Genomic DNA, 24,110 nt, shown 5'->3' on the forward strand with positions numbered 1-24,110 from the left:
TAGACTCGATTATCGCACAGGCCAGTAAATCAGCTGGTATATTTATGATTAGATGTGTCTCGTTTGAAGCTGCTGTATTTGCACACCTGAAATCATCAGGTTTTGCTATGATACTTGGTTATAAATGACCTAAAGTGGCAAATCAAATCCAAAAAAAAATGTACTTGCAATTTTCATATTAACAATAATTACTTTAATTAATATATCCAATTCACACATAAAAATAGCAACTAGAAATGTGTAATATACGTTTTAAAAATATAAATAATAAATATCAAATAAAATGTATATTTTAAAAATGTTTTAAAAATGAAATAGATATTTATTATAATTTATAAATTGACATTAATATTTAAAAAATGGAAATATGTATGCATGTAGTTTTTTTTTTTTTTTTTAGATTTAATTAGTTGTTAAACCTTAAATCATATATAAAAAATATTTATCAATATTTATCAAATAAGAGAAACCTGACAAATTCCTATTTCTCTGTTGAAGGAATATATAGGAATATATATATATATATATATAGTTTAATATTTTTACAATGTGTATTTGAGAACATTATTTTTACAAATTATTTGGTAACACTTTACAATAAGGTTCATTAGTTAAACATTAGTTAATGTATTAACTAACATGAACTAACCATGAGCAATACATTTGTTACTGTATTTACTAATCTTTATTAACATTAGTTAACGGAAATACAGTTGTTCATTGTTTGTTCATGTTAGTTCACACTGCATTAACTAATGCTAACAAAATTTTAATAATGTATTAGTAAAGGTTGAAATTAACATTAACAAAGATTATTAAATGCTGTATAAGTCCAGTTCATTATTAGCTCATGTTAACTAATGTGGTTAACTAATGTTAACTAATGAACCTTATTGTAAAGTGTTACCAATTATTTTTAATCTGAATTCACACTGAAATAACACTTTAATATATAAAATATCAATTTCTAAAAATAAATAGTAATTATTTTTAATCAAATTCTTTTGCACATCTCATGTGTATATAAAATATATACATTTATATATGTTTTGTTTTTTGCTGTCATTGGAATTTTTTAGAAATTTATATTTTATATATTATTAAAGTGTTATTTTAAAAACATTTTAAAAACGTTTCTAAAAATTTTTTTTTTTTTGAGTAAATATTGATAAGTAATTATTTTTTTGCTGTCATTTATTATTATTTTTTTTAGAAATTTATATTGTATATATTTTTTTTTAATTCTGTTTTTTGGGAAAAAATGTTCAAATGTCTATTTTCCAAACTTTTAGACATCTAAGTAATTATTTTTAATCTGAACTTTTTGCACATCTCATTTGCTGTCATTGAATTGAAAAATATATATATATTTTATATTTTTTTAATTTTTCAAACATTTTTCAAATATAGTTTTTGCTTTCATTAAATTAAAAAAAATTATATATTATGCTTTTAAAATTATATATATATATTTTTTTAGAAATGTTTATTATTAGAGTCAGTAATAATAAAATAAATTACTCATTTGCTGTCTTTGAATTTTTTTTAATGTTATTTTTAAAACATTTTTCAAATATCTATTTTCAATTTTTTTGAGTAAATATTGCTAAAAGTAATTATTTTTATCTGAATCTTTTTGCACATCTCCTTACCTTTGTATTTTCTTTAACAAATTTATATATTATATTTTTTATATATATTTTATATTTTTTTTATGATTTTAAAACAAAAATATATATTTTTTTGGATTTAAAATATATATATTTTTAAAATTCAAATGTCTATTTTTTTTTACATTTTTAGACAGTTTTTTTGAGTACATTTTGATAAGTCATTATTTTTAATCTAATTTTTTTTGCACATCTGCACAACATTTGCTGTTTTTAAATTTTATATTGCAAATTTTTTGCGTAAATTTGCTGTTATTGTCATTTTTAGAAAATTATATTTTATATATTATTAGTGTTATTTTAAAAATGTCTATTTTGTAATTTTTTTGACTATGAGTAAATATTAATAAGTAATTATTTTTAATCTGAAGTTCTTCGCACATCTCATTTGCTGTCATTTATTTATTTATTTTTAGAATATTTATATTTTATTTTTTTTAAAATGTTATTTTAATGTTGTCTTTTTAAAAAACTTTTAGACATCTTTTTGAGTAAATATTGTTAAGTATTTTTAATCTGGACTTTTTTTGCACATCTCATTTGCTGTCATTGAATTAAAAAAAAAATTTTTTTTACATTTTTTAAATGTTTTAAAAACATTTTTCAAATATAGTTTTTGCTTTCGTTGAATTTAAAAAAAAATATTTATATATATTGCTTTTAAAATTATATTTTCAATTTTCCATCTGAATTTTTTCCCAAATCTTGTTTTATGTAATTGAATCTTTTTTAGAAGTTTATATTTACATTTTTTATTTTTAAGATTTTATTTGTGGCATTTTTTTAATAAATTTTGTTACAAATAATCTGAATTATTCTTCTTCGCTCTACACATTCTTATTCTTCTTCGCTCTTCAATCTCATTTGCTGTCATTTAATGTTTTAAAGAAATGTATATTTTATGTTTTTAAAGTGTTATTTTTAAAACATGTTTTCAAATGTCTATTATTTAGACATTTTTTTTCAATATTGATAAAAGTAATTATTTTTACTCTGAATTGTAAGATTCTTTCTTATATCAGGCCATTATAAACACCCATATTGCCAAAGCACTAATGATGATCTATTTCTGTGGTCTGAGTTTCACCGCAGCAGCATTGGGATGTGTGTTTAATGCTTTGGTGTTTCGGACAATGCTGTGCAGGTGTTTTTGGAGCCGCTGTCTAAAGTGCTGGGTCAGGCCAGATCTAAAACAATCCTGCTGGACGCTGCACGTTCACACACGCGCTACCTGAACAAACTGCACCAGATGGGGCTCCTGCTGGGAATCACAGAGTGGAGGAGCCACTTCAACGACAAACTAGTTCTGCCAGCTCCTCCTCAAATGCCTTCAGAGATCAAGAAGGTTTGGGAAGGTTTTGTGTTTCCAACTTGATTTTGAAAGCCCCAAAATTGAGCCTAACGATGACCATTTTCATTTTTGTTAACTTTGCAAATGCAAGTTTTTGAATGTTTCCAGAAATATACAAAATAACAGTAATGGTGTTTTCATCTGATTTCACGTAATATTACTTTTTCCAAGTAACTAGTAAAGTAACGCATTACTTTTTTAATTACCATAAAAAGTAACTAAGTAACATAATTAGTTACTTTTTTTTAGGGAGTAACTCAATATTGTAATGCATTACTTTTAAAAGTAACTTTCCCCAACACTGTTCTGCAGACAATGCAAAAGCAATGCAACACAATATATGTTGTTGTTTTTATTTAATAGCAATTTCTGTTGTAAATTGTCAGTGTGAAGTAACTGAATGAAAACATGTTCATATTTGTAGTTTATTGATCAATCTGTGCAGTTTGTGGTGGAGGACTCCATGAGTGACATGTCGTCTGTGCTGAGTCTGAATGAGATTGACAATGAGGAGGAAGTGGAGCTAAGCACTTCCTCTAGCAGCCCCAAAAGAGCCCATCAGCAGGGTGAGCACCGCCGCCTCCATGATTACCTCCAGCTGTCAGTCATATTATTAATATACTTTCACTCTAATAATTATGATGTTTGTAATATTTCAGAAACAGTGTGATGAAATCATATGATAACCCTGGAGATGTTTTTTTATATCGGTGCAATCACAGATGTTTAATCAATCAAATGTTTTGGCTTGAAATATAGCTTAAAGAAATGAAGAAACGGAAATGTATATGATATTGTGGAGAAAAAAATAGGGTTTACGATGTAAAAATGACAAATAAAGTGATACTAATTCATAGAAAAATATGGCTTAAAATAAAACAATAGTGATAAAAATGTGTAAAAAAAAATGGCTTAAACTATAAAAAAGTGATTAGAAATATGTAGAAAAACAGGGCTCAAAAATGTAATAAAAAAACAATAAAAAAGTGAGTAGAAAAATATGGCTTGAAAATTTAAATAAAAGAACAATAAAATAGTGATATAAAATGTGTAGAAAAATGGGAATTTATACTTAATTTATACTAAATAACACCAATAAAAAATAAAATGCTAAAAAATATGTAGAAAAAATGTGGCTTAGAGTTAAAAAAAAACAATAGAAAAATGATAAAAAATGTGTAGAAAAATATGGCCTAAAATGAAATAAAAAAGCGATTACAATGTGTAGACAAATGTGGCTTATAAATTAAATAAAACCAATGAAAAATTAAATTATAAAAATGTGTATAAAATTGTGGCTTGCAATAAAAGAACACTAAAATGTGTAGAAAAATATGGCTTAATGACATGAAAGAACAGGAAAAAACAATGACAAAATGTGTAGAAAAATATGGTTAAAAATTAAATAAAAAAGAGCAATAAAAATGTATAATGTCTAGAGAAATGTGTATTAAAATGAAATAAAAGAACAATAAAAAAGTGATTACAATGTGTACATAAATTTGGCGTATAAATTAAATAAATCAATAAAAAATAAAATTTTAAAAATGTGTATAAAATTGTGGCTTTCAATAAAACAACACTAAAATGTGTAGAAAAATATGGCTCAATTACATGAAAGAACAGAAAAAAACAATGACAAAATGTGTAGAAAAATATGGTTAAAAATTAAATAAAAAAAAGAGAAATAAAAATGTATAATGTGTAGAGAAATATGTATTAAATTAAATAAAAGAACAATAAAAAAGTGATTACAATGTGTACATAAATTTGGCTTATAAATTAAATAAATCAATAAAAATTTAAAAATGTGTATAAAATTGTAGCTTTCAATAAAAGAACGCTAAAATGTGTAGAAAAATATGGCTTAATTACATGAAAGAACAGAAAAAAACAATGACAAAATGTGTAGAAAAATATGGTTAAAAATTAAATAAAAAAAGAGAAATAAAAATGTATAATGTGTAGAGAAATATGTATTAAATTAAATAAAAGAACAATAAAAAAGTGATTACAATGTGTACATAAATTTGGCTTATAAATTAAATAAATCAATAAAAATTTAAAAATGTGTATAAAATTGTGGCTTTCAATAAAACAACACTAAAATGTGTAGAAAAATATGGCTCAATTACATGAAAGAACAGAAAAAAACAATGACAAAATGTGTAGAAAAATATGGCTTCAAGTGAAATAAAAGAATAATAAAACTTTAATAAAAAAAGTGTAGAAAAATAAGGCTTAAAATGAAAAAAAAAAACAATGAAAAATGATAAAGTGTAGAGAAATATGTATTAAATTGAAATAAAGTGATAAAAATGTGTTAAAAAATATGGCTTAAAAATGATAAAATATCAATAGAAATTAAACTTTAAAGTACTTTCTTCATTCTGAAAGCATTGTTTCTTCATTTAGAGGATGATGGCGATGGTGGGGGTGATGATGACGATGATGAAGAGGAGCAGATGTATGAGCTGGTGTCTGAGCACAAAGAAGAGACGGACAGCAGTAATGAAGAGGACCAAGAAAACTCAACGACTGCTGACCAACCAGATGAAGAAGTGGAAGACGATCAGCTCGATCAGCATAAAGCCATCATAGAGGACATCAGGTTCATTCAGCTCTTAGTTTCCACATTCGTTTTCATGATTTACATTGGTCCTAATGCTGTTGCTGCTGATATTGTAGGAAAACCGAGTTCGGCATCGGCGTAGAGCTGAACGAGGAGGGTCAGAACCTGATGAAGAAGCAGCAGGCGAGACTGGGCCGCAGTCTGGAGCGTCTCTCCACTGAACTCTACAGCAAAGACACACACTTTGTGCTGGAGCTCATTCAGGTCAGCAGCGCATCTGCCGGTTGTACGCTCACAGCCTCTGCAGCCTTCACTGAAGCTGATGTTTGTGTGTGCAGAACGCTGATGATAACGGCTATCCTGACGGCGGAGAGCAGCCGGCGCTGGCCTTCGTGGTGGAGAAGGACTGCATCACCATCCTGAATAACGAGTGTGGCTTTGAGGAGAACAACATCCGTGCCATCTGTGACGTGGGCCGGAGCACCAAAGGAAAACACAAATATGGCTACATCGGTACTTTACTTATGTGCGGTTGTTTTGTTATTCATGTGTGGTTGTGCTAATATATCTTAGTAATTAGTTTGTCCAGTACACTGGACCTAAAATTTAAGGGGTCATGGGATGCCTGTTTTCCACAAGTTCATATGATTCTTTAGGGTCTTAATGAAAAGTCTCTAATATACTTTGGTTAAAAATTCTCAATAGAAGTGTAAAAAAACACCTTTTTACCTTGTCAGAATCAGCTCTGCAAAATATCAACTCATTTTATTGCATGGTCCCTTTAAATGCAAATGAGCTCTGCTCGCCCCGCCCCTCTCTGCCTGGGATGATGAGTCGCATTTATCGGCAAAACTTGCCAACAAGCGCATTATTAAGAAAGGCCATTTGCAAAGATGCAACAAAAAACCCTTATACTCACTTCTGCTGCGAGTGAAGCTGCATCAGGAATGATTCGCAAGAACATAGACGCATATGTAGATCGGGATCAGCGCTTTCCCTTTAAAAATGAAAGTAACGATATCCTCTGCGTTTTCAGCGGCTCAGATGTCGGGAGTAAATGACGACTGCTATGTTTATTATTACATCCAACAACAGAACACCTCAATCGCTCAATTGGAGACATTCTTGTCTTCTCCTGCACATGAGTCACACAATGGCGATCAGAGCTGGACTGTTTCAGCTCGGTGAAAGCGGGTCTAATGTAAGGTGCTCATGTCAATCAACTATCATGGGAGCGGCCTCTGTCTGTGTCGTCAGAGAGAATGAGCTGATTTTAAAAAGTGGGTATTACATTTAAAGATTTAAAGGAACCGTATGTAGGATTGTGGCCAAAACTGGTACTGCAATCACTTTCAAAATACTGTAGAACGGTGTATCCCCTCCCGCTCCCCCCTGACTCAAGGTTTCCAGCTAAGCTGCAGGATCCAGCAGGAACCTAGGCTGCTACAAGGAGCTTCCAATGGCAAGTGACGAGTCCTACACTGTATTTTTTTTTCTTCTGTTGCTTCACGAGAGATGTTTTGCGAAGTAATTATGTATCGCAAAAATTTACTAATGGCGATTAGCCAAATATTTCGTAAAGATGTACTGTAACACCGTGTCTACACCGGACAGGACAAATACAATAGAACCTATTATGCTGTCTACACTGGATGCGGCGCGACACGGCAGATCCCCGACAGTAATCTGCTGCCGTGTTCTATTTATGACGTGCTCACACAAAGTTTAAATGATTTGCAAAGGTCACTTTGTCGCGTCCAGTGTAGTCCAGTCCAGACTTTAGCTGTTGCGGCGTCCGGTGTAGACACTGTGTAATACCACATTTCAGTCGGAACATGGATTGTTTTCATACCCTGCTAGTGGTGCGATATAAAGCTTTTTATGAACGCATTTAGCACGGCCAACCGTGGAAAATCCACTGTGTACGGAAGCAAAGTTAGCTTAACATAGATGAATCTTACCTGTCCAGGAGAAAATTAGCAACGTTGGCGTCTGTCTTCAAACTCTTCTCCGTTTTCAGCCGTCTCCATTTTTCAAAGGCATCTCCTATACAAATCCTGTTTTATTTCGGACTTTGTCACGACGTATTTCGGATTCATAACGAGGTCTTTTAGGTTTCGTAACGTTATACATGTTTTATCTGACACGTTCATAGCTGCAGCTGAGCTGGCAACCCGGATGACAAAACTCTACTGACTTCGTGATTGGTAGATAGCTGGATGGTGGAGCCTCAGACCAAAACACAAAATGACAACAATAACATCAGTTGTGGGCTGCAACTGTCACTTTTAAATGACAATATCCTGGCCGGACCACTGTTGTCAGTGATATAAGTATTTGAAATGAACATGATTTCTTAATGTCTAGTGACATGTCAGGGCCATTTTATGATTAACTGAAATAAATTTCTTACATACAGTTCCTTTAAAAATACCACTGGGTGGATTTGTATCATTGTAGGGTGGTTGTGTACACAAACTGCCAACACACATTAATGTTCAAACAACATGGAAAAGTTAGTTTTGCATCCAATGACCCCTTCAACACTCACCAGGCGCCAAATGTGAGTAAAAATTGTTGATGGTGAGTATATGTAACCGTGCCAGTCGCCAATAGGCAGGTAAAACTTTTACAAAAAATAACAATGCAATGTAGTAAAAACAACAGCCAGTTTTAAAACAGATTTGGTGGCTGACAATCCAATGCTCTCCATTGACTTTGTATTGCGGGAAGTGGACTCCTTGTAATTTCTGACTTACAACAAAAAACAGAACAATGTCTAAAAGCTGCTATGTGACAAGGTGTACAGTAAACAAGCTAAAAAACACAGAACTACATTTTTATAAGCTGTCGACACAAAAAAACGAGTGTTTAAGGACACAAATAGTTGTATATGTCAGGATATATCACATTGGGCCATTCAGTTGGATCATTTCTCCAATAAAAGGAAGGTAAGGGAAAGGTGCACTGACTGAAACCATTAAAATTTAGTTTCTCAATATATCTCCTCCTTTCATGGCGGTGAAATTGCCCTTTGACATTGTTAAATAACGAATGTTTACTGTCGCCATTAAATTTCCCTCCAGTGGGTGTAGATCTCAGAGTAATAAGAAACGTTGCGCTCTACTTTTGTGTTCTTAAACACTCGTTTTTTTTAAGTTGACAGCTTATAAAAACGTAGTTCTGTGTTTTTTAGCTTGTTTACTGTATACCTTGTCACATAGCAGCTTTTAGACATAGTTCTATTTTTTGTTATAAGTGAGAAATGACAAGGAGGCAGCTTCCCGCAATACAAAGTCAATGGAGAGCGTTGGTTTGTCCCCCCACCCCCCATATATATATATATATATATATATATATATAGTGTGTGTGTGTAAAGACACATACACATGGCTTTCAAAACATCATTCCTGGATTAAGTATTATTTTTATAGATACTGTATATATTTTTAGAAATATAGTTGCTTTTAAAAAGAAAAAAATGTGCCTTATTAACATAAAAACAGTCTATCAAGGCGAGTGATTCATGATTTGACAAAATAAAAGTCCGCCCTCAGATTATTGTTCACAGCAGAGGCACATCTCAGCTGACTTGAGGTGAATCTTTCATAAATTATGTCTGTGTTGTTTTACACACAACTAGGGTTGCAAAGGGGTGCAAAATTTCCAGTAAAATTTCTGTACACTTTTAAAAAAAAATCCTAGAAAGTTTCCAAAATTGAATGTTTCTGAAATGTACTGAAAAATTTCCACCTTTTTGCAACCCTACACACAACTCTGCACTCTGTTTTGTTAAACAGGTCAAAAGGGCATCGGCTTCAAATCGGTTTTTAAAGTCACCGACTGTCCTGAGATCCACTCCAATGGCTTCCACATCCAGTTTGACAAGAACAGCAGCCCCATGGGATACATCCTGCCTCACTGGGTCGAGCAGGAGCGGACAGTGAGCGCCGCTGCCAGAGAGATCGCAGATCAGAGGTTAAACAAACCCACAAAATTCAGAGTTCTTGCACAGTTTTTTTTTTATTAATTTGTTTAAATAATATATAGTTTTTGTATTTAATTTATTTTTATTTTATGTTTATATACACTACCACTCAAAAGTTTGGGATCAGTAAGATTTTTTTATGTTTTTCAAATAAGTTTCTTATGCTCATCAAGGCTGTGATCATTTGATCAAAAATACTGAAAAAAATGTTAATATTGTGAAATAGTATTACGATGTAAAACCATATTTTTCTATATTAATATACCTTAAAATTTTATTTATATCTGTAATTAAAGTTTTTTTTTTTTTAATCATTACTATGTCACATGATCCTTAAAAAGTCGTTCTAATATGCTGATGTATTATCAAAGTTGGAAACAGCTGTGACGCATAATATTTTTTGGAACTTGTGATATCTTTTCAGGATCCTTTGATCAATAAAGGTTAAAAAGAACAGCGTTTATTTAAAATAGAAAGATTTTCTAACAATATACACTACTGTTCAAAAGTTTGCAGTCAGTGAATTTTTATTCTTTCTTTTTTTTTGAAAGAATTAATACTTTTTAATTAATAAAAACTAATAGCATAGATTATATTATGAATATTATGAATAGATTCTGTTCTTTTTAACTTGTTATTTATCAAAAAAATCCTGAAAAAAATAATATATGATAATTCTAATAATAAATCAGCATATTAGAATGATTTCTGAAGGATCATGTGACACTAAAGACTGGAGTAAGAGCTGATGAAAATTCAGCTTTGCATCACAGGAATAAATTATATCTTAAAGTATATTCAAATAAAACCCATTATTTTATATTGTAATAACATTTTGCAATATTACAGGTTTTTTTTCTGTATTTTTGATCAAATAAATGGAGCCTTTATGAGCATAAGAGACTTATTGAGTCTTACTGATCCCAAACTTTTAAGCGGTAGTGTGTTATTTATTTAATTTTAATTTATTTAATCTTTTAATTTAAGTAAACTGTTAGTGGTTAGAGATAAGAATATTGTATCGTAGAGATGTTGGCTATTTTGATTTGCAACCTGCTTACTAGTGTAAAAATAAAGTTCACAGTGACCTTTTTGTTTGAGTTGTTGTTATGAAACGGCTCTCTGGTGTCTATTTTTATTATAGATGGGCTACAAAGATCCACCTGCCCCTGCGCTCAGAGAGCTACCAGACTAAAAACCTCTTCCATGACGTGCATCCATCTCTCCTGCTCTTCCTTCATCGTCTTCGCTCCATCACCATCTTCAATGAGGTGAAGATCTGCTTCATGCATTACCACCCAACAAAAACTCTCTATATTAACCCTATCAAACCTACTCTAACATATTTGAAATGTGGAAAAATGATCAAACTCTGCTGTTAAACCTGTCATATTTATATCAATTCATGTAGGTAGCTGCTATATTGTTATAAAGATCTCATTGATTTTCACTACAAGCATCAGAATTTCATCATATAAATATCAGCATCTTATGGAAGCCCGTTTCTGCCACTGAATAACAAATTCTGACTTTTTTTTTTTCGCGCAGTTGCGAGTTTACATCTTGTAAATAATTCTGACTTTTTTTTCCCCTCAGAATTGTGATATAAACTCACAATTCTGACTTTTTTCATAGATATAAGAGATATAAGTGTGCAATTGCGAGTTATAAAGTCAGAATTGCTGGATATAAACTTACAATTGCGAGAAACTAAGTCAAAATTGCGAGATATAAGGTTTTTTTCTCGCAATTGCGAGTTTCTATCTCGCATTCTGACTTTCTAAGAATTTTGATATAAACTCACAACTGTGAGTTATAAAGTCCATTTCTGAGGAGAAAAAAAAGACTTGCATGATATAAACTCACAACTGCGATTTTCTTATTTTATTTCTCAGAATTGCGAGTTTATATCTCGTACTTTATACCTTGCAATTGTGTTTATATCATGTAATTCTGACTTAATAACTTGCAATTGTGAGTTTATATCTTGCAATTTTGACTTTATAACTCACAATTGTGAGAAAAAAAGTCAGAATTGTATATTAGGCAATTGTGACGTTATTTCTCAGAATTGTGAGTTTATATCTTCTGAATTCATTTCTCAGAATTGCGAGTTTATACCTCGCAATTCTAAGAAAAAAAGGCTGAATTGCGAGTTTATATTAAGCAATTGCGACTTTATTTCTCAGAATTGCGAGTTTATATCTCGGACTTTATATCTTTGACTTTACACCTCGCAATTGTGAGTTTATATCATGCAATTCTCTGACTTTATTTCTCAGAATTGCAAGTTTATATCTTCTGATTTTATTTCTCAGAATTGCAAGTTTATATCTTCTGACTTCATTTCTCAGAATTGTGAGTTTATATTTTGCAATTCCGACTTTAGAACTCGCAATTGTGAGTTTATATCTCTCAATTCTGAGAAAAAAGTCAGAATTGTGAGTTTATATCACACAATTCTGACTTTATAGCTCGCAATTGCAAGTTTATAGCAGGCAGTTGTGACTATTTCTCAGAATTGTGAAATTAAAACACGCAATTCTGACTTTATAACTCGCAATTATGAGTTTATATCACAAAATTCTGACTTTATTTCTCAGACTTGTGAGTTTATAACTCGCAATTGTAATATTATATCACAATTCTGAGAAAAAAAGTCCGAATTGTGAGTTTAGATTATGCAGTTGCGACTATTTCTCAGAATTGCGAGTTCATATCATTCAATTCTGACTTAACTCAAAATTGCGAGTTTATATCACACATTTTTGACTTTATAACTTGCAATTGTGAGTTTATATGTCTCAATTTTGAGAAAAAAAGTCAGAATTGCGAGTTTATATTACGCAATTGCGACTATCTTAAAATTGCGAGTTTATATCTTATATATCAATATATATCTCATATATATTGATTATATCAATTCTGAGTGAAAAAGTCAGAATTGTGAGATAAAAAGTCACAGTTACTTGTTTTATTTTTTTATTCAGTGGTGGAAACGGGCTTCCATAGCATCTTGAGTCTCTAAATAAAACTCAATAAAACTTAACGTAACTTAAATGTAACTTATTTTATTCATGTAAGTATCTTCTGTAGCCTCTGAAGGGCAGTAGCTAAATTAAAAAATATGATATTTAGGCTTAATTAAAGCCTGATGGATCAATTATGATATTCAGATGTATGTCAGACGTCACAAGTGCTTTCAACAACATTAAGTTTGTTTAATCTTCAGGCTGAGAAGCGTTTGGTGTCGATGACGCGCCGTGATCTGAGCCATAACATCCTGGAAGTGGCACACACTGGTGGAGAAGAGCGTTGGCTAGTGGTCAAGAGAATGCTTTACCCTAAAAAGGCAAGTGTCACACACATTTATCAGCTCACTTGTGGAAAAATGCACTAAAACTAAGGGTAGAGGTAAGATTTGCTTCTGCATTGTTTACCTGCGTCCTTGTCCCAGTTTTACCCTCTTTTAATTGGCCTTTGCTCAGCTCTCATGAAGCGGCGTCGTATAAGACTCTGCTTTAATGTGTTTGGAGGCGTTACGCAAGTGTTCCTGCACTTTATACCTCTGGGGAACAAAGTGTTTTTCACTCTTGTCTCATTCAAGCTTCATGCAGGGAAGCTGATTAGCAAAGCTCAGCGAATGTGTTTCTTGTGTCTAGAGAGACGGTTTGTTCCCTTCGTTCTCAGAAGCAGCAGAGATTCGCTGCACTTTCTGTCCGTCTCCTTTGTAAAATTTCTTTGACTTCTAGTTTTAGTACTTTGCTGACTGGAGACAACTTTTGTAACACAGAAATGTACTTTAAAGACTAGTGCACACTACAAACAACTAACTGCAACTGCAAAGTTGACATGTTGATCAAAAGTGACAGTAAAGACATTTAAAGTGTTACAAAAGATTTCTATTTCTATTAAATGCTGTTCTTTTGAACTTTCTATTCATCAAAGAATCCTGAAAAATAAAATGTATCACATTTGTTTCTTGAGCAGCAAATCAGTATATTAGAATGATTTCTGAAGGATCATGTGACACTGAATTTTCAGCATCATTACTCCAGTCTTCAGTTTTGATCACAGGAATAAATTACATTTTACTATATATTCACATAGAAAATAGTTATTTTAAATTGCAATAATATTTCTAAATTTTTACTGTATTTTTGAACAAATACATGCAGCCTCTGGGAGCAGAAGAGACTTATTTCAAAAACATTAAAAAAATCTTGCAGACCCTAAACTGTTTGTTTATTTATTGTACATTAGAAGAAATGATTTAAATTTATATGTAAGTTATCTCTGTTGTCCTATAATGATCACTTAGACTTAAAAACGAATAATTTATTAATCTTTTTAAATATAATCTAGGACATTTCACAATTAATATCTCATTTATGTGCTCAACATTGTAATGCGGTAATCCTTAAATTTAAAGATGCTTTTATAGCACAAATGATTGGTTTCTGTTTATATATTTTATTTTAGCCAAAATAGTGTAGTTGAATTCCTATATTATATTATATTATATTATATTATATTATATTATATTATATTATATTATATTATATTATATTATATTATATTATATTATATTATATTATATTATATTATATTATATTATATTTTTTACGTGACCCTGGACCACAAAACCAGTCATAAGGGTTCATTTTTTTTTAAATTGAGATTTAGCTTTCTATTAATGTATGGTTAGGACAATATTTGGTCGAGATACAACTGTTTGAAAATCTGCAATCTGAGGGTGCAAAAAAATAAAAATATTGAAAAGTTCTTAGCATATTACTAATCAAAAATTAAGTTTTGATGTATTTGCGGTCGGAAATGACCTAATGTCTTCATGGAACTTGATCTTTACTTAATATCCGAATGATTTTTGGCATAATTTGATAATTTTGACCCATACAATGTATTTTTGGCTATTGCTACAAATACCTGTGCTACTTAAGACTGGTTTTGTGGTCTTATATTGTATTATATTATATTATATCTACCTTGAGGTTGACACTCGATGCAGTGACATGTCTTCAGCGTGTCTCTGTGTTTCTGTGCAGATTAAAGAAGACGTGGAGTCGACAGAATTGGCCCTGGCATTCCAGCTCAGGGACTCGTCATCATGTGATGTGAAGCCTCAGAAACAGCCCGTTTTTGCCTTTCTTCCACTTCGCAGCTTTGGTTTCCGTTTCATCATCCAAGGTTTGACACTTGCATATGGGAAGCACGGTTAAGCGTCTGCCTGACATTGTCATGTTTATTGAATGTCACATCAGGGTTATTCATTCTAACTAATACTAAAACCATTAAAAAACTTTTCATTAGTTGAAACTAAATAAATGTTTAATTAAATAAAATAATATTAAAAAATGCAATTTTTATTTAGTTCAACTTGAAGTAATAAAATAACTAAAACTAAATAATCTAAAACTAGCAAAACTGTTATTTTTTATTTTTATTTTCATATTATTATAGTTTTTGTAAATATTTTGAATAAGATTTATTTTTTTATATTTTATTTTTTCAAAATATCAGTTAAAGTTTTAGTCATTTTGCTGTTTTTGTCATTTTTGTTTTTTTGTTTAGTTTTTTTGAAATCATGTTTTGTTGAAATGTAATTTAATTTGTTAAAATCACTGATTTTTTTTGTTTGTTTGTTTTTGCTTTTAGTTAGGATTTAGTTAATGATAATAACCTGCTAATAAATAAAAAATAATAAAAACTATTATGTTTAGACATTAAAAAAAAAAAAAAAAAAAATATATATATATATATATATAAATGACAAACACAATTAAAGTGCACTCAGAAAAAATAAAAATAAAATGTATTAAAATATTAACACATACTACAGTTGAGGTCAAATGTTTACATCCCCCTTTCAGAATCTGCAAAAGGTTAATTACTTACAGCAAAGTAAAAGGGGTCATACAAAATGCATGTTATTTTTTATTCAGTAGTGACCTGAATAAGATATTTCAAATAAAAGATGTTTACATATAGTCCACAAACAAAAAAAATAGTTGTAGCCTATTTATAAAAATTTATTTATATCCACTTGATTCTTAATACTGTGTTCTTATCTGAATGATTCACAGCTATTTTGTTTTTTTTTGTTTAGTGATAGTTCATGAGAAACTGCCCACTTTTCTTCAGAAAAATCCTTTAGGTCCCACAAATTCTTTGGTTTTCCAGCATTTTTGTGTATTTGAACCCTTTGACTGTATGATTTTGAAAGCCATCTTTTCACACTGAGGACAACTGAGGGACTCATATGCAACTATTACAGAAGGTTCAAATGCTCACTGATGCTTAAGAAGGAAACACAATACGGGGGGGGGGGGGTTGAAAACTTTTGGAATTTGAAAATCAGGATAAATGTAACTTATTTTGTCTTCTGTAGCCTCTGAAGGGCAGTAGCTAAATAAAAAAATATGATATTTAGGCAAAATACAAAAAATTTACACATTTCCATTCTGTTCTGTTCTGCATTGTTTTTCCTTCTGGAGCTTCAGTGAGTGTTTGAACCTTCTGTAATAGTTGCATAAGAGTCCCTCAGTTGTCTCAAAATCATAGTCATTGTTGGAAAGGATTTCAATACACAAAAATGCTGAGAAACCAAAGAATTTGTGGGACCTGAAGGATTTTTCTGAAGAAGAGCAGCAGTTGTTCAGGACAAACCAGGGACTCATGAACAACTATCACTACACAAAAAACACAGCTGTGGATCATTCAGGTAACAATACAGTATTAAGAAACTTTTAAATGGAGTAATTTTTATAAATTCAACTATTATTGAATTTGTGGACTATATGTAAATGTCTTTTATGTGAAATATCTTATTCATGTCAGTACTAAATAAACAATAACATGCATTTTGTATAATCCCTCTTATTTTGGTAAAATAATACCATTTTGCAGATTCTGAAAGGGGGGTGCAAACTTTTGACCTCAACTGTATGATAACACTGCTGACATTGTGTTCCCTTTTGTAGGTGATTTTGACATCCCTTCCTCCAGAGAAGACGTGGACAGGGACAGTTCGTGGAACCAGTGGCTTCGCTCTGAGATCCCTCAGCTGTTCGTACACGCCATGGACGTCTTCAGCGTAAGAACGGAGTGGAATATGATGTTCCTCCATTAATTTGCATGCATTTGCATTTAATCTTCAGCTTCAGATGAAGGTCAAGGCTCTCACAGTCTGTTTAAGGAGCTGCTTTTAGCATGAAAAGGGAAAAAATAGCATTGGCTTTCTTTATGCTGCTTTAGTCATCCGAATGAACATTTATAGCCCTAATGAGCCCATTCAATGTCAATCCCACAGCAACACCCAGAGTTCAGCGGGCTCGGTGGCCTCTGTTACTTCATGCAGTTCATTCCTCAACCAAGTGAGATCCTGGACTTCTTCAACCCAGTGGCCAATCAGATCATTCAGCTGCTGAAGGGCAAAGCGTGCCTTCCTGCCAAAGAGGACAGTGGTAGGTAGCAGAGTTTTCCTTTGAGGGACAATTGCCTTCTGGAATTGATTTTATTTTTTTTTTTTAACCTTTGTACGGGTAAAATTTAATTTAATTTAATTTTTTTTGTCAAATGCGCTACCAGTCAAAAGTTTTTGAACAGTAAGATTCATTTATTTTTTTTACGTCTCTTTTGCTCACCAAGCTTGCATTTATTCGATCCAATGTACAGCAAAAAAGGTAGAATTTTGAAATATTTTTACTGTTTAAAAACAACTCTTTTCTGTTTGAATATATTTTGAATTTTAATTTATTCTTGTGATTTCAAAGCTGAATTTTTAGCATCATTACTTCAGTCACATGATCCTTCAGAAATCATTCTACTTTTCTAATTTAATGCTCAAACTATTTGCTATTTATTATTATTATTTCATTATTTCAGTTTTTTTTAAAGAATAGAAAGTTCAGAAGAACAGTGTTTATCTAAAGTAGAAATCTTTTGTAAGATCATAAATGTCTTTATGATAATTTTTGATTAATTTAAAGCATCCTTGCATAAGTATTAATTTCTATCATCCCCCCCCCCCAAAAAAAATATTGTCATAGTGTATTTGACAAAAAATAAAAAAATGAAATTTTACCCCTACAAAGGTGTTTACATCTCGCAATTGTAATTTTTATTTTGGATTTGTTGTTTTATACTTTTTATAAAACAAAATAAAATTGTTTTATACTTTTATATATTTTGACTTTTTTTTCCCTCACAGTTTTTTTTTGTCTTTTCTGCTCACTAAGCCTGCATTTATTTGATCCAAAGTACAGCAAAAAACAGTACAATTTTGAAATATTTTTACTATTTAAAATAACTGCTTTCTGCTTGAATATATTTATATATGATGTGTATTTTGACTTTTTTTTAAGCAAAAACAATACAATTTTGAAATATCGTTTCACTTTGAATATATTTTGAATTTATTGATTCAGCGTAAAATAAAATAATTTTTGATTTTTATGTATTTTTCCTCACAATTGTGATTGCAATTTTTGTCTCATAATTTGAGTTTATAGTTTGAGTAATATGTCAGACAGTTAGTAAGTCCCACCAGGATTTTTTGTGTGATTTCTAGTTAGTTTATTTAGTTGTGTTTAGATGTGGTACTCATTTTAATATTTTTTGGTAAATTAGTGGTAATTTTTATAATTCGGAAATCACATTTACCATATGAATGACTAAAACAAAAAAACAGTAATCTAAATGCCTCTGGTTGGCCATTGCATTCATAAGCTCAACACAAACACGTGTGATTGGTTATGCTCAACACTTTAAAAACTGATGCAACAGAAGCAGATCTAATGCTGAAATTGACAGTTTTCATTTATTTTTACATTTTGCTTTAACCCTCTGGGGTCTGAGGGTGTTTGGGGGCCCTAATGAAGTTTTGACATGCCCTGACATTTGTGACCCTGGACCACAAAACCAGTCTTAAGGCGCTGGGGTATATTTGTAGCAATAGCCAAAAATACATTGTATGGGTCAAAATTATCGTTTTTTCTTTTATGCCAAAAATCATTAGGAAATTAAGTAAAGATCATGTTCCATGAAGATTTTTTGAAAAATTCCTACTGTAAACATATCAAAATGTAATTTTTGATTAGTAATATGCATTGTTAAGAACCTAATTTGGACAACTTTAAAGGTGATTTTCTCAGTATTTTGATTTTTTTGCCCCCTCAGATTCCAGATTTTCAAATAGACGTATCTCGGCCAAATATTGTCCTATCCTAACAAACCATATATCAATAGAAAGCTTATTTATTGAGCTCATCATTTCATATGATGTATACATCTCAGTTTTGTAAAATTTAACCTTATGACTGGTTTTGTGGTCCAGGGTCACATTTGTTCTTTTTTCAGTATCTTAAAAACATATTAATGGCTAAAGTCTGATTACATTGTAATCAGCACAAATTAGGCTACAATAATATGTAAGCAACATGAATATACATGTTTGTGTTTTTGAGAAAATGTTATGCTCGGTTTGTGAAAAACTAAATTTTTTAAGTCACTGAAATAAGGCCATTGTGACTGATGTAATAGATTTAGAAATAATTTGTGGGGCATCTTTGTTAATTTTGAAGCCATTTTTGCCCCAAGCTGATGTTTACAGTCATTGTAAACAGCATAAACTAACTGAGGTCTCTGTCTTTAGAGGGCCGAGTGGAGTTCAAGCAGCCTTCCCAGCTTGCTGTGTGTCAGGACCGTCTGATCCAGGACGTGATTGGAGGAGAGGATCTGTGCAGAAGCCTGAGTCTGTCTTATCTGCATCCTGCGCTGCAGTCGCGTCTCTCCAGCTCGCTGCTAACCGCACTAGGCGTTCATCGCCTTAAAGCCGCTGAGATCATCACCGTCACCTGCGCCATGGCCAGAGAACTAGTGCAACACAGCCGCCTAAAGACAGGTATCCTCTGCTACGATTAGGGTGCAGAAACCTGCAGGTTCTGACCAGTGTTGGGGGTAATGCATTACAAGTAATGCAAGTTACGTAATAATATTACTTTTTCCAAGTAACTAGCAAAGTAACACATTACTTTTTAATTGACAAGAAAATATCTGAGTAACTTTTTCCCCGTATTTATTGATTAAAAGCTCTCCTGTCCCCATGTTGAGAGAAATCAGGAGTAAAATGTTACTTTAGTTCTAGAATAAATGTGAACATGCATTACTTCATTTCACTCACTAAAAAAAACAGATACAGTATTCTTCTAAAAACAGTGAAATTCAACGCAAACCTGCAATAATTAAATATGTTAAATAATACAAATATCCTTTATGTATTTAATCCCATTTTATTAACCGTTGTCTTTGCTGCCGACCTTCGATGATCCAATTCATCCATACTAATAAGCAAAAATTACTTAAGATAATCTAATATTTGTTTTCTTTTTTTTATGCTGAAGAGTTGACTACTTCTTCGGTCTACTGAACAGACATGAATTTACTTTTCTCTAAGCCTGAGGCTTTTAGTGTAAAAAGGCTTTTACATTTGCAGAAAAATAGAACTTTTTATATTAAAAACAAACAAGCATGCTCTGCCCTGATTTAAAAAGTAACGCAAAAGTAACGTAATGCAATACTTTCCATAAAAAGTAACTAAGTAACTTTCCCCAACTGGTTCTGTTTTTGGGCTGATTTGATGTTTCTTTTCCGCTCAGAGCACGATCTGAAGAAGCTGGCCAGGCTGCTGGTGTGTAACTTTCGTGCGCTGGAGCCAGAGTATGAAGTGGATGCCCTGCTCCAGTCCCTCAAAGACGTTCCCATGATCCCTCTGGCCAACGGCAGTGTGGTTTCTCTGAGTTCAGAGGGAGTTTTCTTCCCTCTCAGTGATGTGGCGCAAGCTCAAACAGGTAATTCATTAACGCAATAATGTCCCTTGGTTTACCTCACCAGTTTTTTAGATGTGCAGCGGAACCTTTCATGCAGTTTTCTTGACATATAGGCTTTATATAGGCTATATATATATATATATATATATATATATATATATATATATATATATATATATATATATATATATATATTAGGGCCAGGACTTTAACGCGTTAATTTAGATTAATTAATTACACAAAAATAACGCGTTAAAATTTTTTAACGCATTTTAATCGCACTTAGTTTTGCACCGCGGAACGTTTCTCACTGGATGAGATTCCGCGGACCGATTATACTGGAGCACCAACTAGCGTTCAGACAAGATGCGTTCGTCCTAAATAGTATTGTATGTCCCAAATCGTAGTATGTTTAAAAAGGTATTCCAAAGATTCCCGGATGGTCTACTACTTAACGATCAATGCACACTCTTAACGGCTAATATTGCCCGCAACACACTGCGCCGTGAACGAGGATTCGATTAGAACTACAAACACGCATAAAAAGTGTTAAAAAACTACAAACATGGAGGATATGCGCGACCAATGGACAGGTAGAGAAAGGGGTTTGAGTGATAAATAATAAGTGTGTAACCTGATAAAAAATATTTTTTAAATGTTATCCGCGTTATATTCCATGTGCAGCAACATTTATAATGATAGGTTTGGTCATTAACGTTTAAATGCATAATTAAGCAAACACAAGAGCAGAGTTCTCGGCATGAAAGACTCGTTAAAGAACGTGCCTCTTGCTACACTTAATGGCAATATTGCACTGGTCTGTTGGACTTGGTTGAACAAAAATAAACAATATTTTGTTGCTTAAGCTTATGTATTCAGTCATTATTCAATGGTATACTAAAAATCCATGTAAAAATCTTACTTCTCACTGTTCTCAGGTCAAATATTTATATGCGATTAAAATGCGATTAATTTCGATTAATTAATTACAAAGCCTCTAATTAATTAGATTAAATTTTTTAATCGAGTCCCGGCCCTAATATATATATATATATATATACACTTAATGTGATTTAATTAAGGAAAAGATAACGCATTAAAATGATTACAGGGCTCTTAAGTAATTAACTTTTTTACTTGGTAGCACTGGAGCTCCCAACTTAAAAATTTTGGAACACCCAATGAATATTAAGCAAGCGGCAACCTCCCGCTCTATCTATTAAAACCAATATGGAAGTGACTTAAACCGCAATTCATTCACTGGTTGCTAGAGACTGGCTCCAAACGGAGTCAATCCCATAGACTCCCCATGTTAAAATGCCCAACTTCAGCAGAAAAAAAAAATGTTTACAGCCTGGTACAAAAAGTGTTTTTGGTCTATATAGCTGATTTTGCCCTTCCTGTCCTTTTTAAGTTATATTAAGCCTTAAAGTTCTGCATAATTAAGGGGTGGTCACTTGAGTGACAGGTGGATTGCCGCTGCTGTCAACACTGTCGCGTTAGGCGGGTGTGGTTTCAGCAAATAGCTCCACCCACGTCCCGCCTCTTTGCCCATTTTCGATTATCCAAGATGGCGACGGCCGACTCCCGCCCACTATGAGCTTCAAAAACGCTCTTTAGAAACCTACGGGTGACGTCACGGACACTATGTCCATATTTTTTTTTAAAGTCTATGTTATTAAGGAGCATGGCTGATTCTGATTGCCAATGTTTTACAAGCAAATGGGCTGATTCTGAAAGCCTTTTTTTTATATTTATTTTATGCCCTAAGCAAGGGACAAGAATGAATGAAAATATGAATACATGAACAAGATGTTTATTTTCACTATTACAGGTAGAGGCATTTAAATTAGCCTTTTAAATTAGCAATTTTGAGCCTTGGATTATGGAGTTTTTTTAAAGCAGCCATTACAAAGCTGGTTATTGCATTTACATCCCAGCCAAAATTGGGGTAAGAGGCAAAAAAAAAAAAACTACCTGTGCCAACCAGTTTCTGCTTACGCCGACAGGTTACCGCGTTTACATGACTACATGCGTTTTCGGCTTAAGCATAATTGGCTTAAGAACGTGCATGTGAACTCTGAATTTCACCAATAAAGATTGGACATGAAAAAAGAGTATCAAGCCATCCTTAATCTCAATATTTCTTATAGATTAAATGTATAAATAAACCGTAAAAGCGATGTAAAAATTTTGCCCTCATGTCATTCCAGAGACTTACATTCATCTTTAAAACACAAATTCCACGCAACAAAACTTTGATGCCTCAAAAAATTGCAGTAGAGATTGTAAAAGCAATCCACATAAATGCAGCAGTTTAATAAAAGACTTCTGAAGAGATAAAAACACTGTTATATAATATTTTAATTTAATTTAGGCCTACATCTTGAGATTTAAATAATAAATAAGCTTTCCATTGGTGTTTGGTTTGTAAGGATAGGACAATATTTGGCTGAGATACAACTATTTAAAAATCTGGAATCTACAAAATATCTTCATGAAACATGATCTTTATTTAATATCCTAATAATTTTTGGCATAAAAGAAAAATCTATAATTTTGACCCATACGATGTATTTTCGGTTTTATGGGTTTGGAACAGCATGAGGGTGAGTAATTAATGACAGATTTTAATTTTTTGGGTTAACTGTCCCTTTAAGTCGTAAGTAAGTAGTCAGTCAGGAGTTGTTCTTCATGTCTGGTCTACAGCTGCACTTGTATGCAGACAGATTCTTTGGAGCTGTCTGCGAAATGAATGATCATCTTCATCTCCTGCTTATTTCCTGAATCAATACAGTGAGTCACAGGAGAGAAAGCACTCAAGCGAGTCACTACGTGCGTCATTGCAGTCAAAAAAGGGGTAGTTTTGTAAATGAAACGCCAATTTGAAATGTATTTGTCCTCTAAAATCTTTCCTTTTACCTCTAATCTCAGTTTGGGAGCAAACTCCCACACGCGCTTCCCTTTGAACATTGATAAACGACTCGTTTTTCTTCTATGGCTGCTGTCAGATAAGTCATAAGAGAGCCGTCTGGTGAAAATATGAATTGAGTTGAATGGAAACTAGCTACGCTAACGCTGTGTGCCAGGTAGAGTCACATATATCTGCTAAAAGCAGGGAAGGGATGAATTATACATCAGTATTCGGGCCCAGAGGGTCTCAGGAAGTGGGTCACATAGCCGCTCGTGTGCACTCATGTTTCCTGTCGCTGTAGATCTGCAGGCTCTGTACCAGGACCTGAGCATCGTGGAGCCACGTCTGCTGGCGTGTTTGGACGAACTGGGAAACTCGCAGGTGCGCGAGCTGCTCCGGAGACTGAACGTCCATGAGCTGGAGCCACAGCAGGTCCTGCAGCAGCACATCTACCCGCTGCTCAGGAGCAAAGCCTGGGAGGTTAGAGATGCTTTATCCTGGTTTTGAAATCTTTGGTGACACTTGAATCCAAGCCACACTTAAAGGATTAGTTCACTTCCAGAACAAAAATTTACAGAAAATCCAAGATATTCATGTCTTTCTTTCTTCATTCATAAAGAAATTGTTTTTTGAGGAAAACATTTCAGGATTTCTCTCCGTATAGTGGACTTCAATGGTGCTAGCAAGTTTGAACTTCCAAAGTTCAGTTTAAACGCTGCTTCAAAGGGCTCAAAATGATCCCAGCTGAGGAATAAGGGTCTTATCTAG

General features: G+C 32.4%; 1 protein-coding gene across 1 annotated transcript in view; it reads left to right on the forward strand.

Moving 5' to 3' along the window:
- Positions 1–24,110, forward strand: part of LOC141298312 (uncharacterized) — an 86,910-nt gene that overhangs the window by 29,775 nt on the left and 33,025 nt on the right. Inside the window, exons 18-31 of the mRNA XM_073828816.1 lie at positions 2,815–3,015; positions 3,446–3,599; positions 5,437–5,632; positions 5,710–5,857; positions 5,932–6,106; positions 9,394–9,571; positions 10,726–10,852; positions 12,814–12,933; positions 14,648–14,789; positions 16,583–16,695; positions 16,912–17,065; positions 19,255–19,503; positions 20,258–20,449; positions 23,644–23,822. Of these exons, the coding sequence (XP_073684917.1) occupies positions 2,815–3,015; positions 3,446–3,599; positions 5,437–5,632; positions 5,710–5,857; positions 5,932–6,106; positions 9,394–9,571; positions 10,726–10,852; positions 12,814–12,933; positions 14,648–14,789; positions 16,583–16,695; positions 16,912–17,065; positions 19,255–19,503; positions 20,258–20,449; positions 23,644–23,822 (2,328 nt within the window). The remainder of the gene's footprint in view (positions 1–2,814; positions 3,016–3,445; positions 3,600–5,436; positions 5,633–5,709; positions 5,858–5,931; positions 6,107–9,393; positions 9,572–10,725; positions 10,853–12,813; positions 12,934–14,647; positions 14,790–16,582; positions 16,696–16,911; positions 17,066–19,254; positions 19,504–20,257; positions 20,450–23,643; positions 23,823–24,110) is intronic.

Source organism: Garra rufa, chromosome 22 (assembly GCF_049309525.1).
Source record: "Garra rufa chromosome 22, GarRuf1.0, whole genome shotgun sequence".
In the NCBI taxonomy this organism is placed as follows: domain Eukaryota; kingdom Metazoa; phylum Chordata; class Actinopteri; order Cypriniformes; family Cyprinidae; genus Garra; species Garra rufa.